Below are 22553 nucleotides of genomic sequence, written 5' to 3'. Positions count from 1 at the left end.
CTTGGATCGGCACGCTGCCGGCTCACCCCGCCCGCTGGCTACGGGCGACCTTGACCGCTCAACACCGATTGGCCAACGGACGGGGTCGTGCTCTGGTCAGCACGTGGAGAGGACGGGGCACAGCACCGCACATTGTATGAGACCTCTGACCTTTCCCTGTCTCCTGACCGCATGACGGGCCGCCGGCCCAGGCGGTAGAAACCGGTTCTAGCCTCTACACACGCTGCCACCCTAACCCTCCCCTCCCCCACGCTACTACGTGATGTAGTACACACTCGTGCGTAACTGGGCGGAGCAAAGGGTCGCCGATACAGGGGCGGAACTAGTTGCCCTCCCGCCCGCCGAGCGACCTACCGCTAAAACCCGCGAGACCTGTACATACATAACGATAAAGTAAGTCGGGCACCTCATAGTGCATGTGTCATGCTCGACTCCTTACGGGCGCCGTGTATACGGAAAACATCGATGCAGTGTGGTCCGTAGGTAGTGTAGCTGGTGTAACTAGTCTGTAGTGATTAGAGTTCCTCTAGCCGTCTCATTCTGTATCGCAGCCGCTCGTGTGCTATGCAGCCGTCTATTGCAGCAGCCGACGGTGTGAGCTGCCAGTCTGTAGCAGACGTACCATATACCTTCCTTTCCTCCACTCAAGTCCCCAACGCCGTCCAATCCCCCAAAACACAGGCATAATGATGGGAGTTCCGTGTAATGATGAATGTACCGCGCGACACCGGCACCGATCCAAACATTGTACTTGACCGTCCGCGCGGGGTCCGTCTGAGGGGGGTGGCGATCAGGGGGTAATCATGGCATGCATATACACACACGCACGCACGGGAGAGACCGGCCACCGGTGGGGCCGGCCCCGCTCCTAGTCTTGGAGCCACGTACTAACGCTAAAAACATCCAAATTAGTCCAGACCGAGTGCTGAGAGTAAAAACGTCTGATGATCTTTGTCCGGCTGCCGGCGCGGTATCGGTTTCAACCCGGGCGCACCGTTCCACCGCCGCTCACACAAGCAGCGTGTGTGTGCAGATGCCAGCCGCGGCACAGGTACAAATTCAAGCACGAAGCCGACCGAACGGGACGCGTCTCTATGCTCGCGAGCGCTAACTAAAACACCGACGCGTCTCAGGTGTAGGCCACTCTCCGCTCGCCATCGCTCTTTGTTTCTGAGGACCGGTAGAGTCCGGTCGACAGGGGGCGGCAGTTCTGCCGGCCCGCAGAGGGCAGCAGCAGGCGGCGCCCTAGCGGCCGTAGTGGCCGCTGGAACCGTACCCACCGCCATAGTTCTGTGGGGTCGAGGGGTTAGGTCAGTGACAGGATCGGCGGAGGAAAATTAGCGCGAGGGATTCAGTCAGTCCAGACAAAACAGATCAAAGGGCTATATTATGTCGATTATTGCATACAAATGACAAAGTACCAGGTCAAGACACATTACAAGACTCGTAGTAACCTTGATTGTATTCTCCCTATATACCATGCTCAGTATAGGGTAAGCTAAAAAAAAAAAAACGATTTGTGATTCGTTTCACAAATCGTGATCCGAGTCGGTAGGTTCCAAGCTTTTCAAGTCCCACCGTGCCCAGCGGGAACGATACTGGTCACTTGGAACATCGCAATTCATGTTGGATTGCATGCTAGTAGTGAACCCAACACAACAGCTGAAAGAGGCATCAATACAGCATACGGGAGTCAGGTATACTGGGCGGTCAGCTGAGAGAGCTAACGCTGGCGACATCGAGTCAGCAAGTCAGATGGCCGATAGCAGTTCAAATCCCCACATATCACAACTTCGTCATCACTGCATTTTATCACCATCACTTTCTAGTGCCGTAGTCCCTATCCCATGCAATCATCCCGACTCGCACCCTTCCCTCCAATACCACGCGGGTCGCACAACGCGATCATCGTCGGCAGGCAAGCAGAGCGCCCCCTGACTGTGGACCGCACAGTCCCGCCTTCAGCACGTACCTGTCCGTAGCCCTGCTGGTAGTACTGGCCATAGCCGCTCTGCTGTTGGCCGTAGCCCTGCTGACCATAGCCCTGCTGTCCGTAGCTCTGCTGTCCGTAGCCCTGCTGGCCGTAGCCTCCCTGCTGCTGTCCGTATCCGTATCCGCACTGCTGCTGTCCGTAGCCTCTCTGCTGCTGCTGCTGTCCGTAGCCCTGTCCGTACTGCTGGCTGCCCCACTGCTGCTGGTAACTGCCGCCAGACCACGGCTGCGGCTGCTGGCCCCACTGACATACATAGGAACACATGGACAGGTTAGGTACCAAAAATCCCTCACCCCACGTCAGTGTGCGAAGGAGTACCAATTAAAGTCAACACAACAATAATTAGCCGCAAGGACTGTCATCAGGGTGTGCACCGAGCACAGAACCTCAAAATGTATCGAGAAAAAGAAGAGGATTATCTAATACCAATCATAAAATCAATCGTGAATTTGGATTGATATCACAGGAAATGCCCCCACTGACAAGAATGAAGTTTGTAAAAAAAGACATCCACCATCCTCATAAGGGTGGCATTGAAGAAGCGTCTCAGCACCAGGTCACAAGAAAAAACAATGCTGTGTCCCCCTCCCGCCACTCACGCCTCCGGAGCCCTGGCGGTAGTTGTCGCGGCCGCCCCAGCTGCTGCGCCGGTCGCGGTCGCCGCCGCCGCCGCGCCGGTTGTCCCTCCAGCTACTGCCGCCGCCACTGCTGCGCTGGTCGCGCCAGCTGCCTGGCCGGCTATCGCGGTGGTCGTAGCGCGGGCCGCCCGGACGGTCGCGGTGGCCCCAGTTGCTGCGGAACCCGCCGCGGCCTGCACACGCCAGGGAGTGACGGGTTAGCGGCGGGGTCAGTTTTGTGCGGATCATATAGACAGGTAACAGACCACTTAGAAAAAAGTACCAATGAAACACTTCGGATGTTAATAGTTATTTCCTTAAGGCAAGCAATATAATTATACTTCACCCACCTAGCGGGGAATCTGAAATATGCAATGCCTGTTCCACTTTCAAGTGCCTACCACCTAGAGAAATATTCAGATGATGACACAAGCGAAGCCTCTCGCTAGTCCAGCAGTTTTCTGCGTTTACAATACGCATGGATGCTGCAGTAAGTCAGTGCCCTATCATCACCAGTGTTCGAAACACAGGCACTCTCCTAAGCAGTCACAGACCCCTCCCCGGTACAACCAAACCCCCTCCTAATTGCCGGCCCAACTCACGGTCGCCACCGCCGCTGTTCCGGTTGTCATAGCGCCCCTTCTTCTCCCAGGGCGGCAGGTAGCCGGCGTCACGCGCCTCCTTGGCGTACTTGTCGACCAGCTCCTGAGCGGCCTCTCGCTGCTCCTCGAGGTACTCTACCTCGTCCAGATACTCTCCCACCTCAGGCAGCTTGAAGGCGGCTGTCGGCGGCCGCGGACGGGGGACGGTTACACACCGAGCCGGGCGAGCGTGGGGCGCCGACGCTAGGTTGGGGAGTGGAGGGGAGGGGATGGACGGTGGGCTTTCATTGGTGTGTAATGTATGTTCGTCTGCGTGTGTGTAAATGTGATTCGCGGGGTGCATTTTGACGTGTGGGTCATGCCTAATACTCCCGACTCGCATGCGTTAGGGGGCCTGGCATGCGCGCCAGACGGTGGCTTAGTGTGTCCACCGGGCCTTGGTCTCTCGTCCTCCGCAACGGACAGTGCCTGTTACGCTCTCATGGTCAATGAAGCGGGAATAAACACTGGGAATGTTTAAGTTAGCATGAACAATGCCACTAGCGTCAAAGTGCATGGCTCCAGCCTATGCACCTCAAACCCCGCGCATACGAATATACCAGCAAAATGGGAACGGCTTCCATTCTCATTAAAACATCGCAATGCAGAAAAAGTCAAGGCGATAATATTGTCACTACTACAAACCGTTGGTTATTAGGAAGACGACACAATATGAAGAGCGGACCAGTCTGTCCGGGGACGATCATGTCATCCAAGAGTATCGTTTGTGCTGAGACTTGCGTTAGATCAGCGGAAAAGATAACCTCCAATAGCCTGACAGGAGGGTGGTAAGGTCAGTAATAGCCTGGAACAGGTGATCAGTGCCTTGATAAAGTGCTTCACAAACAAAATGTTTCAAGACGCATGCATCTCGTGGTAAGCAAGTGTCAATCAGCCTTCAACAATGCAACAAAATCGGTCTGCTAACAGCCACTCTTAACTCAAAAATCACGTCACGCCGTATGAAGTTGCATCACTGGCCACAGAGACGGCAATATCATGGGCTACGGGAACCCACGCCATACTTCCAGGTTCATAAAACACCAAAGACTGATTTCAAGCTCTTGGCACAAACTGCTCCTTGATGTCAAAACGTATGTCAGAAAACAGATGGTCCACTGAAGTCATTCTTAGGTTTCCAATCAGATAAAAATGTAAATTGGGATACCCCACTGTGTGCCAAAAATTCTTCTTCGCCTTAGTCTCAGTAACATAATGGCGCCGTTCCTCAAATATTATCAACTGGAGACTTACTTCCCTTTATAGTTTAATCAGACATTCATCAAATATCAGGACAAAGCAGCCTCAGACCTTGAGGACCGTGGAGTCCCCTTCGTCAAAAAAGGACATCCCACTGCACAATTGGCTGCAGCTAGCAGACCACAATAACGAAAACATCCCAGAGTCAGACCAAGAATACGGTAAAACACATTTGTGTTCATAGTACCTACCCCTTTAAACAAGATGACACAATCTGCTTGGCGGATTTTCCCTCTCAATTCTTTATATGTTTTGGTACTTCATGCTTACCTTGTTAACCTTTGTCTTGATACTGTATCACCATAACAAATCGAAGAACTCGTTAACAGGTATGGTATTCCCAGGTTATTCATTTCGACTGCGCTCGAATTCGAACGCACATATACTTCTATATGTGCCGCTTCATTCAATAAATATCTGGTGATCGATGAAACACAATGCAAGACCATGACGTCACAAAGAAAACATAACAGCAGTCGTGGAGTCACAACGCTGCCGAAACAGCCAGTCACCAAAACACAAGAGGAAACGCCACCTATATCACAGACGCATCTACTCACTCACCTAGCAACAGATCTTCGCTGATGCCGATCTTAGCTGCGAGGGAGGATAGCAGCACGGTCCTCCCGATCCAATCGTCAGTTAACCCACCCTGTCAGTTGTGAACAGTGTCTGTGTCGGGCTGAGGGACCGGGGAGCGTCGGCGCCCGTTCTCAGAGTGAATATATCCAGGTTCAGGACACAGGACCAGGACTGGGCGAGAGCAGCATTACGAATCACTGACACAAGACAGACAGACAAACAGACGGACAGCACAGGCCGCCGCCGGGCCAGCGTCGCTTCGGCGCCGGCGCCAGCGGCGGCACCACTTACCGTAACGTGCGCGGCCGACATACGTACCTTTCATCTCGAGCACGGCCGAGTCCGGCACATCCTTGCCCTCCTCGCTGGTGCGCTTTTCGATCCTCCTCTTGAACTCCTCGTCCGTGGGCACGATCACCACGGCGCGCCGCTTAAAGCCGGCGAAGTTGCGCATCTTGCGCCGCTGCGCCGACTGGTAAACGTTGGTCTGCGAGGCACGATATGAGCGACACTGTGATGGGAGCCGGACCGATTCGGCCGCAGCAGGGAGACCGACCCACCCTACCCGCCTTACCTGCCAGTCGCGCGCGCGCGTCCGGCCACCCACCCCGCTCCCGAGCGCGCCCAACGGTAGAGTGGCGCCAACTGGCCAACGCCCGCATCATGCGCCATGTCCTTCGGCCCTTCGCCTGGCCGCTTGTTCGCACGCTAGGCACTCTTCTCCGGTTCCGCAGTCTGCTCGCGTCGTTACTCTCCGGCCCTTCGCCCGGCCTTCGCCTCGCACGCCGCCGTCTTTCGGTCATCGCATGGCCGATCATTCGCAGCACTTTCTTGGGCCTTCGCCTGGCCATCACTTCGCGCAGCTAAACGCCATCCGTTCGCGAACCTATTCACTGGAGTACAGCGTTCTTCCGCACGCGCTTCGCCATCCCACACGCCCGCCGGTTGCGTCCGCCGCAGAGTGTCGCTCAGCGTTGAGCTTCCCGTACCGCGCACCCGTAACCCTGAGGCATAGCTGCCCGCCTCTTGCGGTAGCCCCCCCCCCCCCCCCAGCACCACATAAGGGCCCACTAGATGTCGAGCCCCAGCCCTACTTAGACCCTTTCCACTCATTTAATACGCTGATTGAACAGGCTACTTCTACGAGTTGGCGGATTTCACACCTTGCACACATCCCCGACGTCCAGCCTCTGCGGTTACGTGTCCAGTGCTAAGTCCTCCCTCCCTGTCCTCAACCACCACGATGCTTTTCATTGTGCTGCGCGCGTCACCGTCAGCAGCAGGCCACTACCCAGCCCCGGACCGGATGCTGCCCAGATCCAGACAGGCTGGGAGTTCACGGATGTCCACGGAGTTCCCAGCGTAAAGCCGGTACATCATGACACACAACACAGGCCCACACATTCAGTCCCCGCACCGAACACCAAAGGACCACCATCGCCCAAGTGGCCCATCAGCCGGCACAGACACAAAGTTCGGTGATGCCCGCGCCACCTCCTGTCGACAAAGTTCGCCAGTCACCACAGTTCGCATGGCAAAGTCTCATCCTCGTCGCCAGTGCCACAGTCAGTCTCCAGACCGGATAAATCGCCATCTCCGGTCCGCCGGCAGGCCCCAGGTCCAGTACACAGCCGCACAATTCACTGGCGCCTACAGTTCACTAGTGCCATTCGGCCGGCGCTCACACTGCACACAAACGCTGCCAGGACCGCAAGGTGCGCCCCGAGCATAGTTCGACAGTCGATACCGTCACTAGTCAGCCCAGGACACATCACTGGTCGCACATTTCGACGGTCACTGTCTATATAGTTCCACCGTTCTCCGGTGAGCTGACGCTTACAGTTCCGACACACTCTTAAACAGTCTAAGCAGTCCGCCGCTCGGTGAGCCGACTCTGGGTCGGTGTATCGCCACTTCGCATCCACCCCGCCGCCACCGCAGACCCAGCACTGGACACGTAACTACCGAGACCTTCCGTCCTCCCTCCCCACCCGCCCAGAGCAGCTGCTCAGCCGCCGAGGCCGCTGGCCGGCGCCCCGCCCTCACGCCGCGGGTCACTGACGGACCGCTCCGCCGTCCCGCTCTGCCGCTTACCTGTGCGCGGTGCTTGAGGGACGCACGGGTTTGAGATCACTCACCTGATCGATCGTAGCGTTGTGGAGCCGCTGAAACGAGGCAGGGTCAGAAAAGACACCTACCTGGACCTCACCTGTTCGTTGACTGCCGCTGTTGCTGTGCGCCGCCTGTCTCCGGTCACCTACCTGTCCAGCTGCTCAGCGATGCGCCGTGCCCTCCGCTCTGCCACTGCGGGATTAACTCGCCGGCGGCCGGCCGTACCTGGTCAATGATGTAGTTGCGGCGCCGCTTGGAGGCCATGTCCAGCAGGGTGTTGAGACAGCGGGTGCACATGGCGATCAGCTGGTCCCAGCGGCCGTGGTAGTTCTTCTTGCGCGGCAGGCCCATCACCTGCCGGACGGAGGTCATAGGGGTCGGTACACGTCCAGAGCAGCTAAGTCCCAGATGACCGTCCAACAAATTTATGAATAACAGCAAACTGGGAGAGCCGAGACGCCGCCCATCAATAAACATTGGGCATAACTAGAGGTAAGGCGAGATAAATCTTCCCAACACCAACTGCCACCACACCAGCGCCTCCGTTGCCTAAACTGATTACCACCACGGCAGTCGATTCAACAGCACGGCAGGCCCAACACGAGGTAGTTACCTTCATCCTGTCGATCAGGCAGTTAGTGCCGAGGATGTTAACCTTCAAGTCCGGGTTTTCAGCCGTGTACTTGTTGGCCCAGGTCGTCTTTCCACAGCCGGGCAGGCCCACCATCATAATCATCTGCAAACGCACCAAGACAGTCAGCCGCCAGACAAAAGGCCAATCTGTACTCGCAGGTCAACATCGCTATGGGGGCATTCCACGTCAAGTGGGACAAAAAATGATCATTTTGAACCTCACCTCCTCCGATTTTTGCGAAACTTTGTGAAACTACTCATCTATATGTGAAAAGAGAGGAGACATTTTTTTGTCAAAATATGACGTCACGTTTCCGAGATACACGTCATCAAACATTGACTTAGGCAAGGCACATTATCATCTTTAAAGCGTCATAACTATTGAAGTTTTAGACATATCACCACGAGACAAAGTGTGAAATGGAGGGAAAAGATCAGGCTTTAATTTGAGGATAACAATGTTGTCGTAATTAACTAATTAGTGAACTTAATTAAAATTCAAAAATAAATTTTGATTTTCTGAAAAATGGGTACCCTTCGATTTTGCTGATTTTTACATATTTTATTCTCCTATACATTAGCTACATCATATAAAAAATCCAGAATGGGCCGACGTCTACATAACTGTCTTTTGGACTTCGTAATGTCTGGCACTCGCGTGTTTCGTTTTAGCAACCAAGGAGAGGCGCTAACGGGAGATGCTTCTTTCTACCCCAAACCAAAGCAAACCTAACCTGACCTGACGTGACCTGACCTAAACTAACACGCGTAAATATGTACAGCCCTCACGGCAGTTGCCGACTGGCCAAATGCTACCTAGATACGAACATTAGCCCTCACGACAGTTGCCGGCTGGCCAGATGCTACTTAAAAAACGAATGCGTGTTAAAACACTTCAAGCTGACCGGCTGCGAGCCAGTGACCTTTAGATTTCGAGGTGGGTACACACTTACTACTAAGCCACGAAGATAGCTGGTCATCGTAAACCAGTTTTTTTTTTTAATGATGAAATTGGACATTCTCCGGGCAGCGCCTCTCTTTGGTTGCAAAAAGGAAATACGCCTGACTCTCCCAGCGCTAGGGGAGAAAGGCCCGGTTAAGCCAGAAAAGGTATTAAAAAAAAACGGAATTTGAATTGTAGGTGGGGCGGTGGGGAACTTTATCGTGTGCAAGTTTCATGGCCCTAGATCAATATCTTCAAGCTGATCAATTGAGGTTAAACGTAATCAAGTTTGCTATAGTGACTATTTGCGTTTATACGCCCATAGGTTTAAGAGTTACTGGCCGATTTTCCTATTTCTTCCTTTATACGACATTTGTAGTGTTATGAGAATCTCTAGTTACTCTTACCATAAATTTGGCAGTTAGTGGCCTGCTAAGAGTAAGATGTCGCCGGCAGAGGCGGGGATCGGCCGACGCGGGAAACGATTCAGTCACAGATTTAAGATTGTGTTTGCAACCTAATAATTCAATTTTTACCAGTTGATTTTCGTATTTATTTGAAAATAGATTGCCTGTACATTTTTAAGCCTTCACACAAAATTTGACACGAGGCGATCATAATCAGCGGTAAGAAGCGCGGTGCAAAGATGGAACCGTCCCGCGCCGGCACAGTCTACCATTCAGGCGGCAACGGCCGACGCCGGTCGCCGCGCCGCTCCGGCAGGAATGTTTGACTTAATACCGCTATTACTAGAAAAGTTGTGGACCGATTTACCTATTGCTTGCACGGGAGGATTCGCAATTCAATTCTGGACAGATACTGAAAGTTTGACGTTAATATAATAAATATGGCGTGAGTTATTGGTGATAAACCGGTGGAGTTAGCGAAATCGGCCCCTTCCACCGCCCGTGCTACGTTGTACTACTTGTTGCTATATCATCCAAAGTTATCGTTGGCCCACTCTAATTTTCTCAGCACGTGTGTCTTACGTGTAGTGGAAGACAATATCTAAATTTGAGCAAAATCGAAGGGTACCCATTTTTCACAAATTACATTTTAAGAAATTAATTCAAAATAAAATAAATTCAAAATCACCTAAAAATGTAAAAATTGTTAAATTTAACTAGCATAACTCCTTATGTACACATCTCAGTTTGTTTGAAATTAATAGCTTCAAAAATGTTGAAGCTATAGATCTTTCAAGAATGCAATACATGTCCAATTCTGCTCAAAAAGCAGAAGTTTAGCGACTTGTATCTCTGTAGCCCGAGGGCATATGACAAAATCCTTTCACCCTCAGAGGTTTCACCCAATAGCCAATAAGTATACCAAGTTTGAACAAAATCGCAGAGGTGGCCGATTTTGGCTGTCCCGGTTGACATGGAATGCCCACGCGACGCAGAAGCGACGTAGGCAGTAACGTAGGCTACTTTCGACTAATTGAGTTATACCAGACCGTCTAACTGTCTGTGACTGATCTACCTGTCAAAAATCTGCCACGTACCGTGCAGTCGGAGCGCTGGCTCGGTCCCACGGTGCCTCGCACGCGGTTCTCCTCGGGCGCCGCCTGGCAGAACTGGTAGTCGGGGAGCTCCTCGGGCGCCGGGAACCACGGCTCCTCCATCTGGCCCATGTTGACGGACAGCGCACAGTTCTTGGACAGCACGTGCGGGAACAGGGCGGCCTTGTCGGCGTCGGTGCCGAGCTCGGAGCGTGGGATCTGGCACGCCACGCCCTGGTACGCGCCGTTCACCGTGAAGTGAAGAGTGACCGTCTCCTCGCCGATGTCCTGTCGGCCGCCGCGATCAGGACGAGGGTTAGTTCGGGAGAAAAAAATACAAATAAACATTGTGTCGAACGATAGAGCGAGAATATAGCTGAATCCACAAATAAAAAACATATCACACGAACGATTGATAACCAAACACGATGACTTACGGCGTACGCGCCGACCACATCGCCCTCGGTGAAGGTCTTGCCGTAGTCCTTGAACTTGAGGTTGGTGGAGAACTTGGCCGTTCCTCCGTATCCGTAGGTGAACTCATCCTCACCTGACGGATTGAAACGAGATAGTTACACATATGCCGCATCAGTGCCACTGCAACCGTCCAAAGGGCAATCGAGACACCCAGTCAGCACTCGACTTCCCCGGAGACCTTACAAAGTCTGTAGCCCTCTGATACAGATCAGCCAACCAGCAGCTCCTCGATGGAGTCATGTCGGCAACGAACGCTGTACACGCAGTTTACAGACACAGGCTTCGACGGACAACAGAACGTATTCGGATCAGCATCTAAGCAGTCACTTGACTCACCCAGCTGCAGAGAGGCGCTGTTGAGCGACCAGCCCACGCGCAGCACATGCGGGTTGGCCTCCTGCGTCAGGTGACCCACGCCGTTGTGCTTCGTGATCTGAAACACGAAGAACGCGAATGATTATGCCGATCAACAAGTAACGATGCAAAGCACAATTCACACGGTGTGTCTTATAGAGAATGAAGAATGATTCAATACCATCACATTACCTGGGGCATTCCACGATAGATCGACCAAAGCTGTGCACCCTCATATTTTATTTTTCGCTCAAAATTCGTCTAGGGGGTTGTTTTGGGCCGGAAAGCCAGCTGTGGCGATGATTTTTTTTTTCGACGAACGGTTAACGAGATATAGCCTCGGGCAATTTCTGGAGGTCACGCTTCAACCCTATGTTTGGCGGCTCATAACTCAAAAACTATTGACTTTTGTATAAGGATAACTTTATGTCTTCCAACTCAAAATCAACAAAGGAAACTTTTGGCTATCTCGGATTTTCGATTTTCGAAAATTTTGGTCACGTGACCTCTTGACCTATTTTTTGAAGAGTGACCTTGACACTTTCCCACCTGAAAGTTAAAATTTGGTCTGATGACGATTCAAGCCTTATCAATGGTCGTTCATATGCGACAATAAAAAACATGGCTATCGGCCTGCATTGACCTCAGGTCAGGTCATCTTTGTGACCTGCCCATTATAAGTCAATGGCAAAAGTACCGGCTAGGCCACTAAAACGCATCGGACTGGTACAGTTACTTCATAATCATACCATATTAGGTTATTATTGATCACTCTGGTGCAATTTTGCATCAGTGACCCGCGGAAAGGTCATCCGAGGTCACATTATGACTCACGACATTCATATGCCTTTTATGTCTATATCTTTTGATAGAATAGGTATAGAGATTTGGGAAACACATCAATTAGTTCACTTTGGCCAGGCGCATCATGCCATACGCAGCCTTATATGTTAAGGTCATTTCGTGACCTTGACCTAGGGTCAAATTTTGGTCAAATTTCATATTTGACCTTTCGAAATAAAAACTTATACAATTCGATCCGACTGGAAAAAGCAAACACGATGGCGCTATTTTATACATCTGACTTCATAAACATAATAAGATATTGGCGAAAAACGTTTTTATTCCGTGAAAAATGTTTATTTTCAGCCAGATTAAATAACAATATTTTGGCGTGGTAAAGGCATTCGAGGTGCATAGACACGTTGGCGTAAGTACTTGTACCTAAGCAATTCACGCTCATATGACTCGGTGTTGCGGTCATTTCTACAGGTACCAATCTAAAAAAAAAAAATAGCATAGGTAGATATGTGATGATCAGCAGTTTCGTACATTTGGCATGAATAATAATCACTCACATAAAACATTTTCCTATGTACACCCTAATCGGCACGCACGGCACACAGCAAACCGACAACATATTCACAACAACACAACACAACATTGGTCCGATCCAACAGTGCAACTTTCCAAGCTCGTCTACTTTGTATGTGCTTATCTAAGACACTTTGACTTCCTTGCCCTCCCGATCTTCTGAAAGCTCGTGGACGCGGACTGTGGTCAGGTCAACTGGACAGAATCTGTGGTACTGTCTCGTCCCCTTCACAGTTTTGGCCCTGGCGAAGCGAGCTTGTGAGTGATTTATGTGAGTGATTATTATTCATGCCAAATGTACGAAACTGCTGATCATCACATATCTACCTATGCTATTTTTTTTTTTTTTTAGATTGGTACCTGTAGAAATGACCGCAACACCGAGTCATATGAGCGTGAATTGCTTAGGTATAAGTACTTACGCCAACGTGTCTATGCACCTCGAATGCCTTTACCACGCCAAAATATTGTTATTTAATCTGGCTGAAAATAAACATTTTTCACGGAATAAAAACGTTTTTCGCCAATATCTTATTATGTTTATGAAGTCAGATGTATAAAATAGCGCCATCGTGTTTGCTTTTTCCAGTCGGATCGAATTGTATAAGTTTTTATTTCGAAAGGTCAAATATGAAATTTGACCAAAATTTGACCCTAGGTCAAGGTCACGAAATGACCTTAACATATAAGGCTGCGTATGGCATGATGCGCCTGGCCAAAGTGAACTAATTGATGTGTTTCCCAAATCCCTATACCTATTCTATCAAAAGATATAGACATAAAAGGCATATGAATGTCGTGAGTCATAATGTGACCTCGGATGACCTTTCCGCGGGTCACTGATGCAAAATTGCACCAGAGTGATCAATAATAACCTAATATGGTATGATTATGAAGTAACTGTACCAGTCCGATGCGTTTTAGTGGCCTAGCCGGTACTTTTGCCATTGACTTATAATGGGCAGGTCACAAAGATGACCTGACCTGAGGTCAATGCAGGCCGATAGCCATGTTTTTTATTGTCGCATATGAACGACCATTGATAAGGCTTGAATCGTCATCAGACCAAATTTTAACTTTCAGGTGGGAAAGTGTCAAGGTCACTCTTCAAAAAATAGGTCAAGAGGTCACGTGACCAAAATTTTCGAAAATCGAAAATCCGAGATAGCCAAAAGTTTCCTTGGTTAATTTTGAGTTGGAAGACATAAAGTTATCCTTATACAAAAATCAATAGTTTCTGAGTTATGAGCCGCCAAAGATAGGGTTGCTGCGTGACCTCCAGGAATTGCCCGAGGCTATATCTCGAAAACTGTAGGTCAAAAAAAAATATCCTTGCCACAGCTGGCTTTCCCGCCCATTTCTACCCTATACACCAATTTTGAGCGAAAAATAAAATATGAGGGTGTCAATTTAATTTTTTTTTGGTCGATCTATCGTGGAATGCCCCTGACAGGTTACTATTACCGGGCATCTTGTATTGGATCTTTACCTTTAATAATCTGTACTTTGTAGTAAGTAATATATTTACCGGGCATCTTGTATTGGGCGTAACACTGACAGAGACCCCCTTGAAAAACACCTAGAGGCCTAACAAAACTATTCAATGCAAATGACCCATCGCAGAGTTTGCACTGACCTTGACCTCGAAGCAGACCTTGCCGGCCTTGAAGCCGTACGTGGCTCGCGCTCCCGACCAGATGAAGCCGAAGCCCTCGGTGGAGAGCGGCGTGGCCGAGCAGCGGGTCTCGGAGTCGATCACCAGGCTGAGGTCCGAGTTGTACCAGTCCAGCACCACCTTGGACTCGTCGAACTCCGGCTCGTTCTCCTCGATCTTCACCGGCGTCGCCGGACGGCTGCTCGGGCGGACACACGGGTGAAGATGTCAGCATGACAAAGCCACCGCCGACACTGCCTCAGGTGAGCAGGCTACGTTAGCAGGTCAACTGAGGTCAGTTGAGAGTCAATACCAGTTTATCAACCATAGAACGAGAGACCAGTGCGGACAAAGAAAGTATTTTTAATGCATCGCTGCTGTTATTTATCAAAAAGCCCTGAGATGCAAGTCAGATTCACTCCATACTACTTCAAAGGAGACACTGAGGCTACCCCATCAGACCGACGTCACCGCAGCAACCTGACCCAGTAGGGGGGGGGGGGGGAGGGGGGAGTAGCAAAGAAGGCACCTCACTGACCGTCGCTTCTCGTCCCTGTCGGGCGAGCGGGCGCGCTTGGTGCCGCGCTGCTGCTGGCCCTCCTCCTTGATGAACTGCACGTCATCGCCCTGGCTGGAGCTGGTGTCCTTGGGCCCGTCACCGGCCGCCTCCTTGTCATCCTCCAGCTGGATCTCCTCCACCTTGACCTCGTCCTTGGAGGTGTCCTCCGACCTGTCGGACGAAAACATCCCGGTCAGATCCACTGCAGTGTCGGACTGGCGCGATCCAACAATTACTTCTATACCAGCTCCAATCAGCTGAGATCACTGGGGACATCGTCATGCAATAAAACTTGTATGACTGATCTAATATGGTCAATGGCATGGCGTTACGCTAAGATCTATGCGAATGATATCACATAAATATTTATTATGCTGCCGGTGCCATCCCCCCGTCCCTGATCCGGCAAGGGTCCCGACCAGCCGTCAACACCAGGCCGACCGCCCAACACTCACTGGTCCATCGGCTCCTCCTGGGCGGCTCCGTTGTCAGCCGGCTCGGACTTCACCGGCGTCGCCTCCTTCTGCGGCGTACCCTGCTCAGACTTCACCGGAGTCGCCTGCTTCTGCGGGGAGCTCTGCTCAGACTTCGCCTTCGCCGGGGACGACTTCGGCTCCGGTTCCGCAGCAGGCTCCGGCTCCTTGGTGGGCTCCGGCTCCGGCTCCTTGGCGGGCTCCGGCTCCGGTTCTTTGGCAGGTTCCGGCTCCGGTTCTGGCTCCTTGGCGGGAGCTGGTTCCGGCTCTTTGGCGGGAGCAGGCTCGGGCTCCTTGGCGGGTTCGGGTTTCGGAACGGGCGTAGGCTCCGGCTCCGGCTCAGGAGTAGGCTCCTTCGCGGGCTCCGGCTCGGCTGGCGGGAAAAGAGCGAAAGATAAGACAGAAAAATAATTAAAATGAATCTCCCTGAATACCGTCAGGCACGCCGTATTTCCTGTAAAAAAACTCAATAGCTCACAGCGTGTGATGTTTTGTGTTCTGATCACCGGCTGTCGACAAATTGACGAAACATTTATGAAACAGAAAAGCGGATTTCTTGCAAATCCAGTAAAACCAAAGCAAATTATGGTGGGTTGTAGCAAGCTGAAGAGGAATATCATGGCTCCAGAATGTTTCACCAGAATGTTTCGATAAGCAAGGTAGGTCCCTTACCTGTAGTGATAGATGGATTGCATGCCTGGGATACATGGCTCGCCAGCAGGTGAGGAACTTTGAGAAACTAGCAATAGTTGCGTGCGTCCACGTACAGTAGGTCTACTAAAAAAGTCCCCCGCTCCAGAGGCGGCCGGCCGGCCGAACCCCCGGATTCCAGCCCCGACTCTATTGCGCAGGCCGCGGCAGTGACACGGGTCAGGTCGCCGCGCCCGGCGAGTGGGTCAGTTGGCGGCGGCCGGCCGTGGAGTGAGGACGCCGTGTGTGAGGCGCAGAGATGCCGCAGTGCAGAGGAGGGGAAGATAGTGACTCTGCACGATGCCGGAAATGATGCCTTTGTGATCTAAATTAAACACCTGCACTGCAGTGAATATCCTCCCTTGCCCCATTCCTATTATATCATAATCTTTCAATAATTCGTAATGACCATTCAACGCAAGCAAGCAAACAAAACAACCCGTTTAGCAGCGACATCATCTCGGATAAAAAAGCGACAGTGATTATTAGAATGACTTAGCGCGAGGGCAAATCGAGGCGTATACAGTTACATGTATCATATGCCGAGTATTTTATTCCCATCTAGCAAATTAACCCATTTATGCCCAGGAATATTGACCATCATGAAAATCGACGAAATCAAAATATGTTATGCTCCTACCAGGGCCTTGTATGGAATCGAAAATAATTTTTGCCTGCAGCAAAAGTTTCTCGAGAAAAACGTAAAAAACATGCGTTGCGAAATCGCAACGAAGGGCACACCGGGCGCCATCAGCGTTGCGAAAACGCAACGACGGGCACATCAGACGGACATAAAGTACACTGAACTGCCGTATATGCTAATATGTTTTGACAAAACATCAATCAACTGTTGACAACTATTGCTTGAAAATGCGGAACCCACATCCGTCATGCTCTATAACCCGTCTAAGAGCCTCAGTGAGGAAGCATAACTTCATGATTCGCGAACGGGGAGATGGCAACACGGTCATTATCAACCATTTACGTTGTCCATTGCTGTTCATTTAAAGTTGTGGTCGACACGTATCCAGGGTGATGCTTTCTTTTTGGAAGCTAGACAGATCCATTACCTCCACCTATCAGACCCTGCACAGTGCACACTGAATACAATTAAACGGAGGATTGGGAGTAAACCAGTGCCTCTCGTATGCGCGTATATCCGCAATCATTTTTAACCACCCTCCTAGGAGTAAAGTTAAATTCCATTGCAGGTTAGTCGTACCCACTCTCAGCAAAAAGAAAAAAGGACCGATCCGGCTCTAACAAATTACCCGCGTAAGGCGTAGCGCATCACAACAAATCGACTCCCAGTTTATCATGTTTACACCTAATCCAAAATTTTCATGGCCCCACTCTCAGCGACCTTCACGTGTAACCTCTTTCTCGAGACAATGCCAGGAGAGAATGGTGATTCGACGTCAATCCGTCCTTTCCATCTTCAGGATAGTTGAATCCTCCTCCACGCCTCATCCCCCTGTTCCGGGCTGGACCGGCAACGTATATCGCAATCGGGCAGCTCACATAGGAGCGCGCATGTAGCCGGGTGCAGTGAGTGCTTGGGAGGGGGGAAGGGGGTGGGTCATGGGTGGCGGCTGCCCACTGGCTGGGCTCAGTCTCCAGTCTACGATTGACCGTGTCCGGTCAGACAAATGTGTCCCCTAATTCCAATAATCCTGCTAGCTCTAAAAATGGTCTGATTAGATGGTCTGATTAGAGGCGTATACTCCACATCAAGCAGCTTATGAATCTATGCGAGTTATGAATCCTAAAAATTATTATTTTCCCATGGGTCCGCCCTCATTACCCCTGCCGAAGGGCTCAGCTACCCTCAGAGGGGGCCTATCCCACTATTTGCCGACCCTCAGTTATCTTTTCTAACGTAAATGCTGGTAGTCAGCAGATTCTATCCAGAGAATGGCGATGCCTATCTGTCGCCTGATACCAGAATACATCCCCGTTATTCATTATTTATGCACAATGTACATAGTAGATCCAATTTCCAAAGGACCTAATTATCTCTCAGCTCCGTTAGCATCGCCGACCGTTTCATGCATGGGTCCTTTTCCTACCATGCGATTTTCAGATGCATGGGAACACATTGCTTAGTGAACGAACAGCCCGAGGCCGAAAATCTGCGAGAGAAAAAGAAAGGAGTGTTTGTGGCTGTTTGAGCCAGCAAATATGAAATGTGTCGCAACATTTTACGTGCGAACGCACCTTGCACTAAACATACCTAATACCTATATACGTCCCTCATGGCATAGGCGGCGGAGCGGGGGAGGGGGCACCGGGGCAAAAAGTCAGCAGTGCTCCCCCCCCCCCCCTTAATTGAAGATGTTCCGCCGCTACAGCCTCATGGCTACAAAATGAGAGAGAGAGAGAAAGAAAGAGAGAGAAAGAGAGAGAGAGAGAGAGAGAGAGAGAGGGGGAGAGAGTTGGGGAACGAGGTGGAGAGGGAGGAAGATGGGGGAGAGAAAGAGAGAACCCACAGCGTATCACGAGTGAAGTCTACTGTTGATACTCATACTTCCGCTACCCTGCCAATGTGCCCATCGTTGCGTTTTCGCAACACCGCTGTCTTTCCGATGTGCCCTTCGTTGCGTTCCCGCAACGCGACCGTAGTCATATTTGAAAATAGTCACAAACCCTTTTTGTAGCATTATTTCTTAACAAAATGCATATCTACGCTATTGTAGGGACTCTGCAGAATATGTTTACACAATTTTCATTACGATATTATTAAGCACTTAGCCTACTTATCTTGGTTTTCGTGACGTCATCACTCACAAAACCTTCGACTTCCCTCTGGGAGCTCTAGGCAGTAACTTACCGGCCGCACAGACTTGTAACTGCGTAGTATCATGCGCACAACCATGCTACACACGCTGAAACTTGTCTCATCGGTTAGTCTCTTTTACACACTTCTCAAGCTTCGATCACGTCGACGCTTGCTTGCGTTGCGAAAACGCAACGAAGGGCGTAAATGGGTTAAGATTGGGGATCTTGTCCAACAAGTTAGCGGCCGTTCTAGACACAGATAAATGCTTTGTTTTCGGTCGCATCATTATCTGCAATAATTCGAAGCGAGGTTTAACCCTCGCCAGCCAAGAAGAAGGGGTGGATACCGCCACCATGTATTTTTTTTTTGCGGTAGCTCAAAGCACACTGATGATAGAAGGCTGACATTTCATATGCCTTACATTTGATTCAAGCCGGATCATTTGAAATCAACCACGTTTTCATGTCAGGTCACTTAACTATGACGTCTTAAGTAAACCTCTGCACACTGCACGGTTGTCGGTTATAAAATGATGCAAATCCGTAATCCACTTAGTGTCATATAAGCATAATGGGAAAATATAGAAACAGTTAATTTGGCGTCGGAAATGACCTAAAACTATACCTCAAGCACATGAAATCGTGACTTCATACATTCTTGGCAAGGTTTAAAGGGACCCTCCCACCTTCAAAAAAGTTAATGAATTGGCATGAAAGTGATGTCGCTCGGTTCAGAAAGAGCAAAAATGAATATCTACCAAATTTCATCGAAAAATATTCACCGGTTTTCAAGATATTAGACTTTTGCTTTTGTTTACTTTTTGGGATCTCCGCTGTTCCTAGCGACTTTATTTGAAAGTGCGGCATTTGTTGCGCGCAAAGCAGCATATACCACCGCGTGCTGACAAACGTTTTAGTAAAAGATTTAAAAATCGTTAGATATCCGCTGACGTCACAAATTCTAAGGGGGCATACCAATGCATTAGCCCCTTAGAATCCGAAAACTGCAAGTTTGAAATTCCATATCTCCGAATTAAAGCATTTTTCGATGTTGTGAATGCCCAAACCGGTATTTTCAGGCCATGGCCACCAATTTGGCTATCTCAACTCAAAACTAATGTTAAGGTGGGAGGGTCCCTTTAATGCTTCACTTTTGCATTGTTCACCTTGCGTGACGGAGTGCTCGTCAATAGGAGTGCTTCGTCAATAACTCCCGATCAAAATGAGCTAGCCAGTCAGGACAGCCATCAATGGACTCTGCAAGACTTGCCGAATCAAATAATTCAAGGTCATAACACCAAGTCACGTCAAGTGACCTTACCTCAAGGAAAGTTCCTGTGCTCATCATATCTAAATACATCGACTAACCCTTGGACTAACCGATCGCTTTAGAACCTTCAGCGATTTCAATGGGCAACAGTATATGTATTTGAAACGTTTACTTTGCAAGTTTGACATTGCTGACAGAAAGGTGGGGTCTATTTTGAGATCGCTAAAGTCATTGGGAGAAAGTTGAACTGCGCTTTTTTGGACGGAACGCATAATAAACACTCTGAAAACATGTGGTGCCTGATGAGATACAATACTGAATGAGGAAATTATTTGTTTTGTTAGGAGCCATCTTTTTCGGTCTGAGAAGGCCCTTGAAGAGCTATGACATAACTATGCTCTGGTGTAGTAATTTGGTTGTGCGAGCCAGCGACAGTGATCTGCGGACTCCGGAAGCGTGACTGTTCCCGTGGGACGATTGCCCTGTCGGGGCGGTCCAGCCGTCTCCCTAACGGTCACCCAAAGAGGATTATGTGTCCGTGGAATGGAACCGACATCAACTACAGCTTGGCTGGTGGGGTGACCTCCAGTCCAGAGAGGGAAGCATGAAGACTAGGGGCGATGCGGATTGGTTTTCCTGAGGATAGCGAGGACGGAAGGAATCTAGCACCCTTGACCCTTCCTTATACTGAATGTATCTCAGGCTGTTAAATCTCCTAAACGTTTTTTTTTTCTCGACATCGTCAAGTGGTCAGTCATTAATAAAAATATGAAATCCGGGAGAATAAATTAAATATATAAATTGTGGCCAACCGAACATTATCAGTTGCGTTCAACATACATACTCGTAAGCATGATCACACACCCAGCTTACACATGAGCCACGTAATAAATATTTTTGATAGACATGCTTAAGTTATGAAATCGTCTAAAGTGTTTGTGAAGCTCCACGATACGGATCTAATATCCTGCTATGCATCACGACCATTTCTGGTCAGGTCATGTCTTTGAACATAGAACATAACATAGAACATAGAACATATTCTTCAAATGACCTCCCTCGCCGGCACAGGGGGGGGGGGGTTGATGCAACCCCCCCCCCCCTAAGGTTTTTCGCGAATAACTCGCGTAAAAAGCGACCGATCGCGACGAAGCTTTCAGTAACCTCGCATTGATCAATTTTACACCTACCCTGAAAATTTCATGATCCTGACCCAAATTACCTTTGACCTGTAACCTCTTTTCCGAGACCATGTTTGGCCGGAATCGCGATTCGGCGTATGTCGGCTCGCATTAGCCGCGTGTTTGCAAGCTTTGCGTGGTTTCAAACGTTCAAACATGTGATTTGATGTTGCTCCCATGCATTAGGGTGGGTGTCAAGGTCACCTGAAGGTCAGGTCAGGTCATTGACCTTTGGTGACCTCGGTTCACTTTTTCGAGTCTTACATGTTTCTAGGCTAGTTTTTGGAGCTGAATTCGAATTTAGCAACCATTTGAACATTTACGAAGTAGTTTTGGTGCCTTCGTAACATGTTACGAAGCTGTCAGAGGCGGATGACAGGTATTACGAATACCCGTCGTGACCCCTACCGGTTGACCTGACCTAACCTGACCCGACCTGGTCTATATGCTTAGAGACATCATCACTGATCAAAACTAACACGATATTCGTGATCAGCACCCCGGAAAACCCCTTAGCAGCCACACTACGACTTTCTAACAGGTCCCGATTTTCCCGATTTTCGGGTCATTGACCTGACCTGGAAGGTCACCCGATGACCTAGGACCTTAAAATTGTGTATCGTCGGCTTCCTCTCGTGACGAGTAACACGCTCGTTTTTTCTGCGAAGCTCTAGCTCAATCAGGGGCCAAACGCGAGGGGGGCTCGTACCCCCCCCCCCCCTTGTGCCGTCGAAGGACGCAAAATGGCCTGTTCCGGCGAAGGTTAACTATCAACTTTTGATTCATTCGAAGTGTTTTGATAAGAGGAACACGAACGAGGCTGGTAAAATTAATTTCATGCAAGTTTAGCTTAAAACTTAAAGTGTTTGTGGAAAAGCAATTGGTTTTCTCATAATACCGATGGTGGCAGTTGCTGTTATTTACGTGCTAAGCCGTTGAACTTAATTAAATCTGACAATATTATTCAGACATAGCGGTAAACGAGCTGCTTGTTGTGTTAGGTTAGGCTCTTTCGGTCGACTTCAGAGTGGGAAGGATGACAGGAATTAGGGGGAGACAGGGGGCCTGGGCGGAAGTCCTGGGGCTCATGCTCCGCTGGGGCCGAGCCCATCACGTGGGTTGGATTGCCCTGACACATGGATAGCCCTGGGCGGTGTTTCACGGCCCCGCGCTGCAGCACGCTGCGCTGCGCTGCCATGCATTGTTGCGGCGGTTGATATGAATTCGGCTCCACTCTAGCGTTATGAGCTTCCGAGTCTGTTGATGTTTCCTTGGAAATTGGAAACCCAATGCACCGGTGCGCGCAACGCACCCTGTCCAAGCAAAATTTTACCATCGATGACCACTGGTGACATGATCTTTTGCTCTGACCCGATCTAAAATTGGCTGAAGTATTTTTTCTTCTTTTGGCTACTTTTGACGCTACTTCGAATACCACTTAAACGCCCAAAGCTGAGTTAT

The 22553-nt window shown here is 49.9% G+C and overlaps 1 protein-coding gene across 2 annotated transcripts in view; it reads right to left on the bottom strand.

The window, feature by feature from the left end:
- Positions 1 to 684: 684 nt before the first annotated feature.
- LOC122390123 (heterogeneous nuclear ribonucleoprotein U-like protein 1) overlaps positions 685 to 22553 on the bottom strand; it is a 28879-nt gene continuing 7010 nt past the window's right edge. For both annotated transcript variants that reach the window (XM_043382785.1, XM_043382786.1), the window contains 13 exons: positions 15156 to 15546; positions 14680 to 14871; positions 14124 to 14340; positions 11096 to 11192; positions 10720 to 10832; positions 10286 to 10570; positions 7819 to 7941; positions 7431 to 7559; positions 5412 to 5580; positions 3213 to 3392; positions 2593 to 2804; positions 1973 to 2236; positions 685 to 1290 (listed from right to left, as the gene is read on the bottom strand). In XM_043382785.1, the coding sequence (XP_043238720.1) occupies positions 1246 to 1290; positions 1973 to 2236; positions 2593 to 2804; positions 3213 to 3392; positions 5412 to 5580; positions 7431 to 7559; positions 7819 to 7941; positions 10286 to 10570; positions 10720 to 10832; positions 11096 to 11192; positions 14124 to 14340; positions 14680 to 14871; positions 15156 to 15546 (2417 nt within the window). In that variant the 3' untranslated portion in view covers positions 685 to 1245. The remainder of the gene's footprint in view (positions 1291 to 1972; positions 2237 to 2592; positions 2805 to 3212; positions 3393 to 5411; positions 5581 to 7430; positions 7560 to 7818; positions 7942 to 10285; positions 10571 to 10719; positions 10833 to 11095; positions 11193 to 14123; positions 14341 to 14679; positions 14872 to 15155; positions 15547 to 22553) is intronic.

This window comes from Amphibalanus amphitrite, unplaced genomic scaffold, assembly GCF_019059575.1.
Source record: "Amphibalanus amphitrite isolate SeventyFive unplaced genomic scaffold, NRLGWU_Aamphi_draft 000383F_arrow, whole genome shotgun sequence".
In the NCBI taxonomy this organism is placed as follows: Eukaryota; Metazoa; Arthropoda; class Thecostraca; order Balanomorpha; family Balanidae; genus Amphibalanus; species Amphibalanus amphitrite.
The sequence above is the reverse complement of the archived record's forward strand: the minus strand, read 5'-3'. Positions and strand labels throughout refer to the sequence as shown.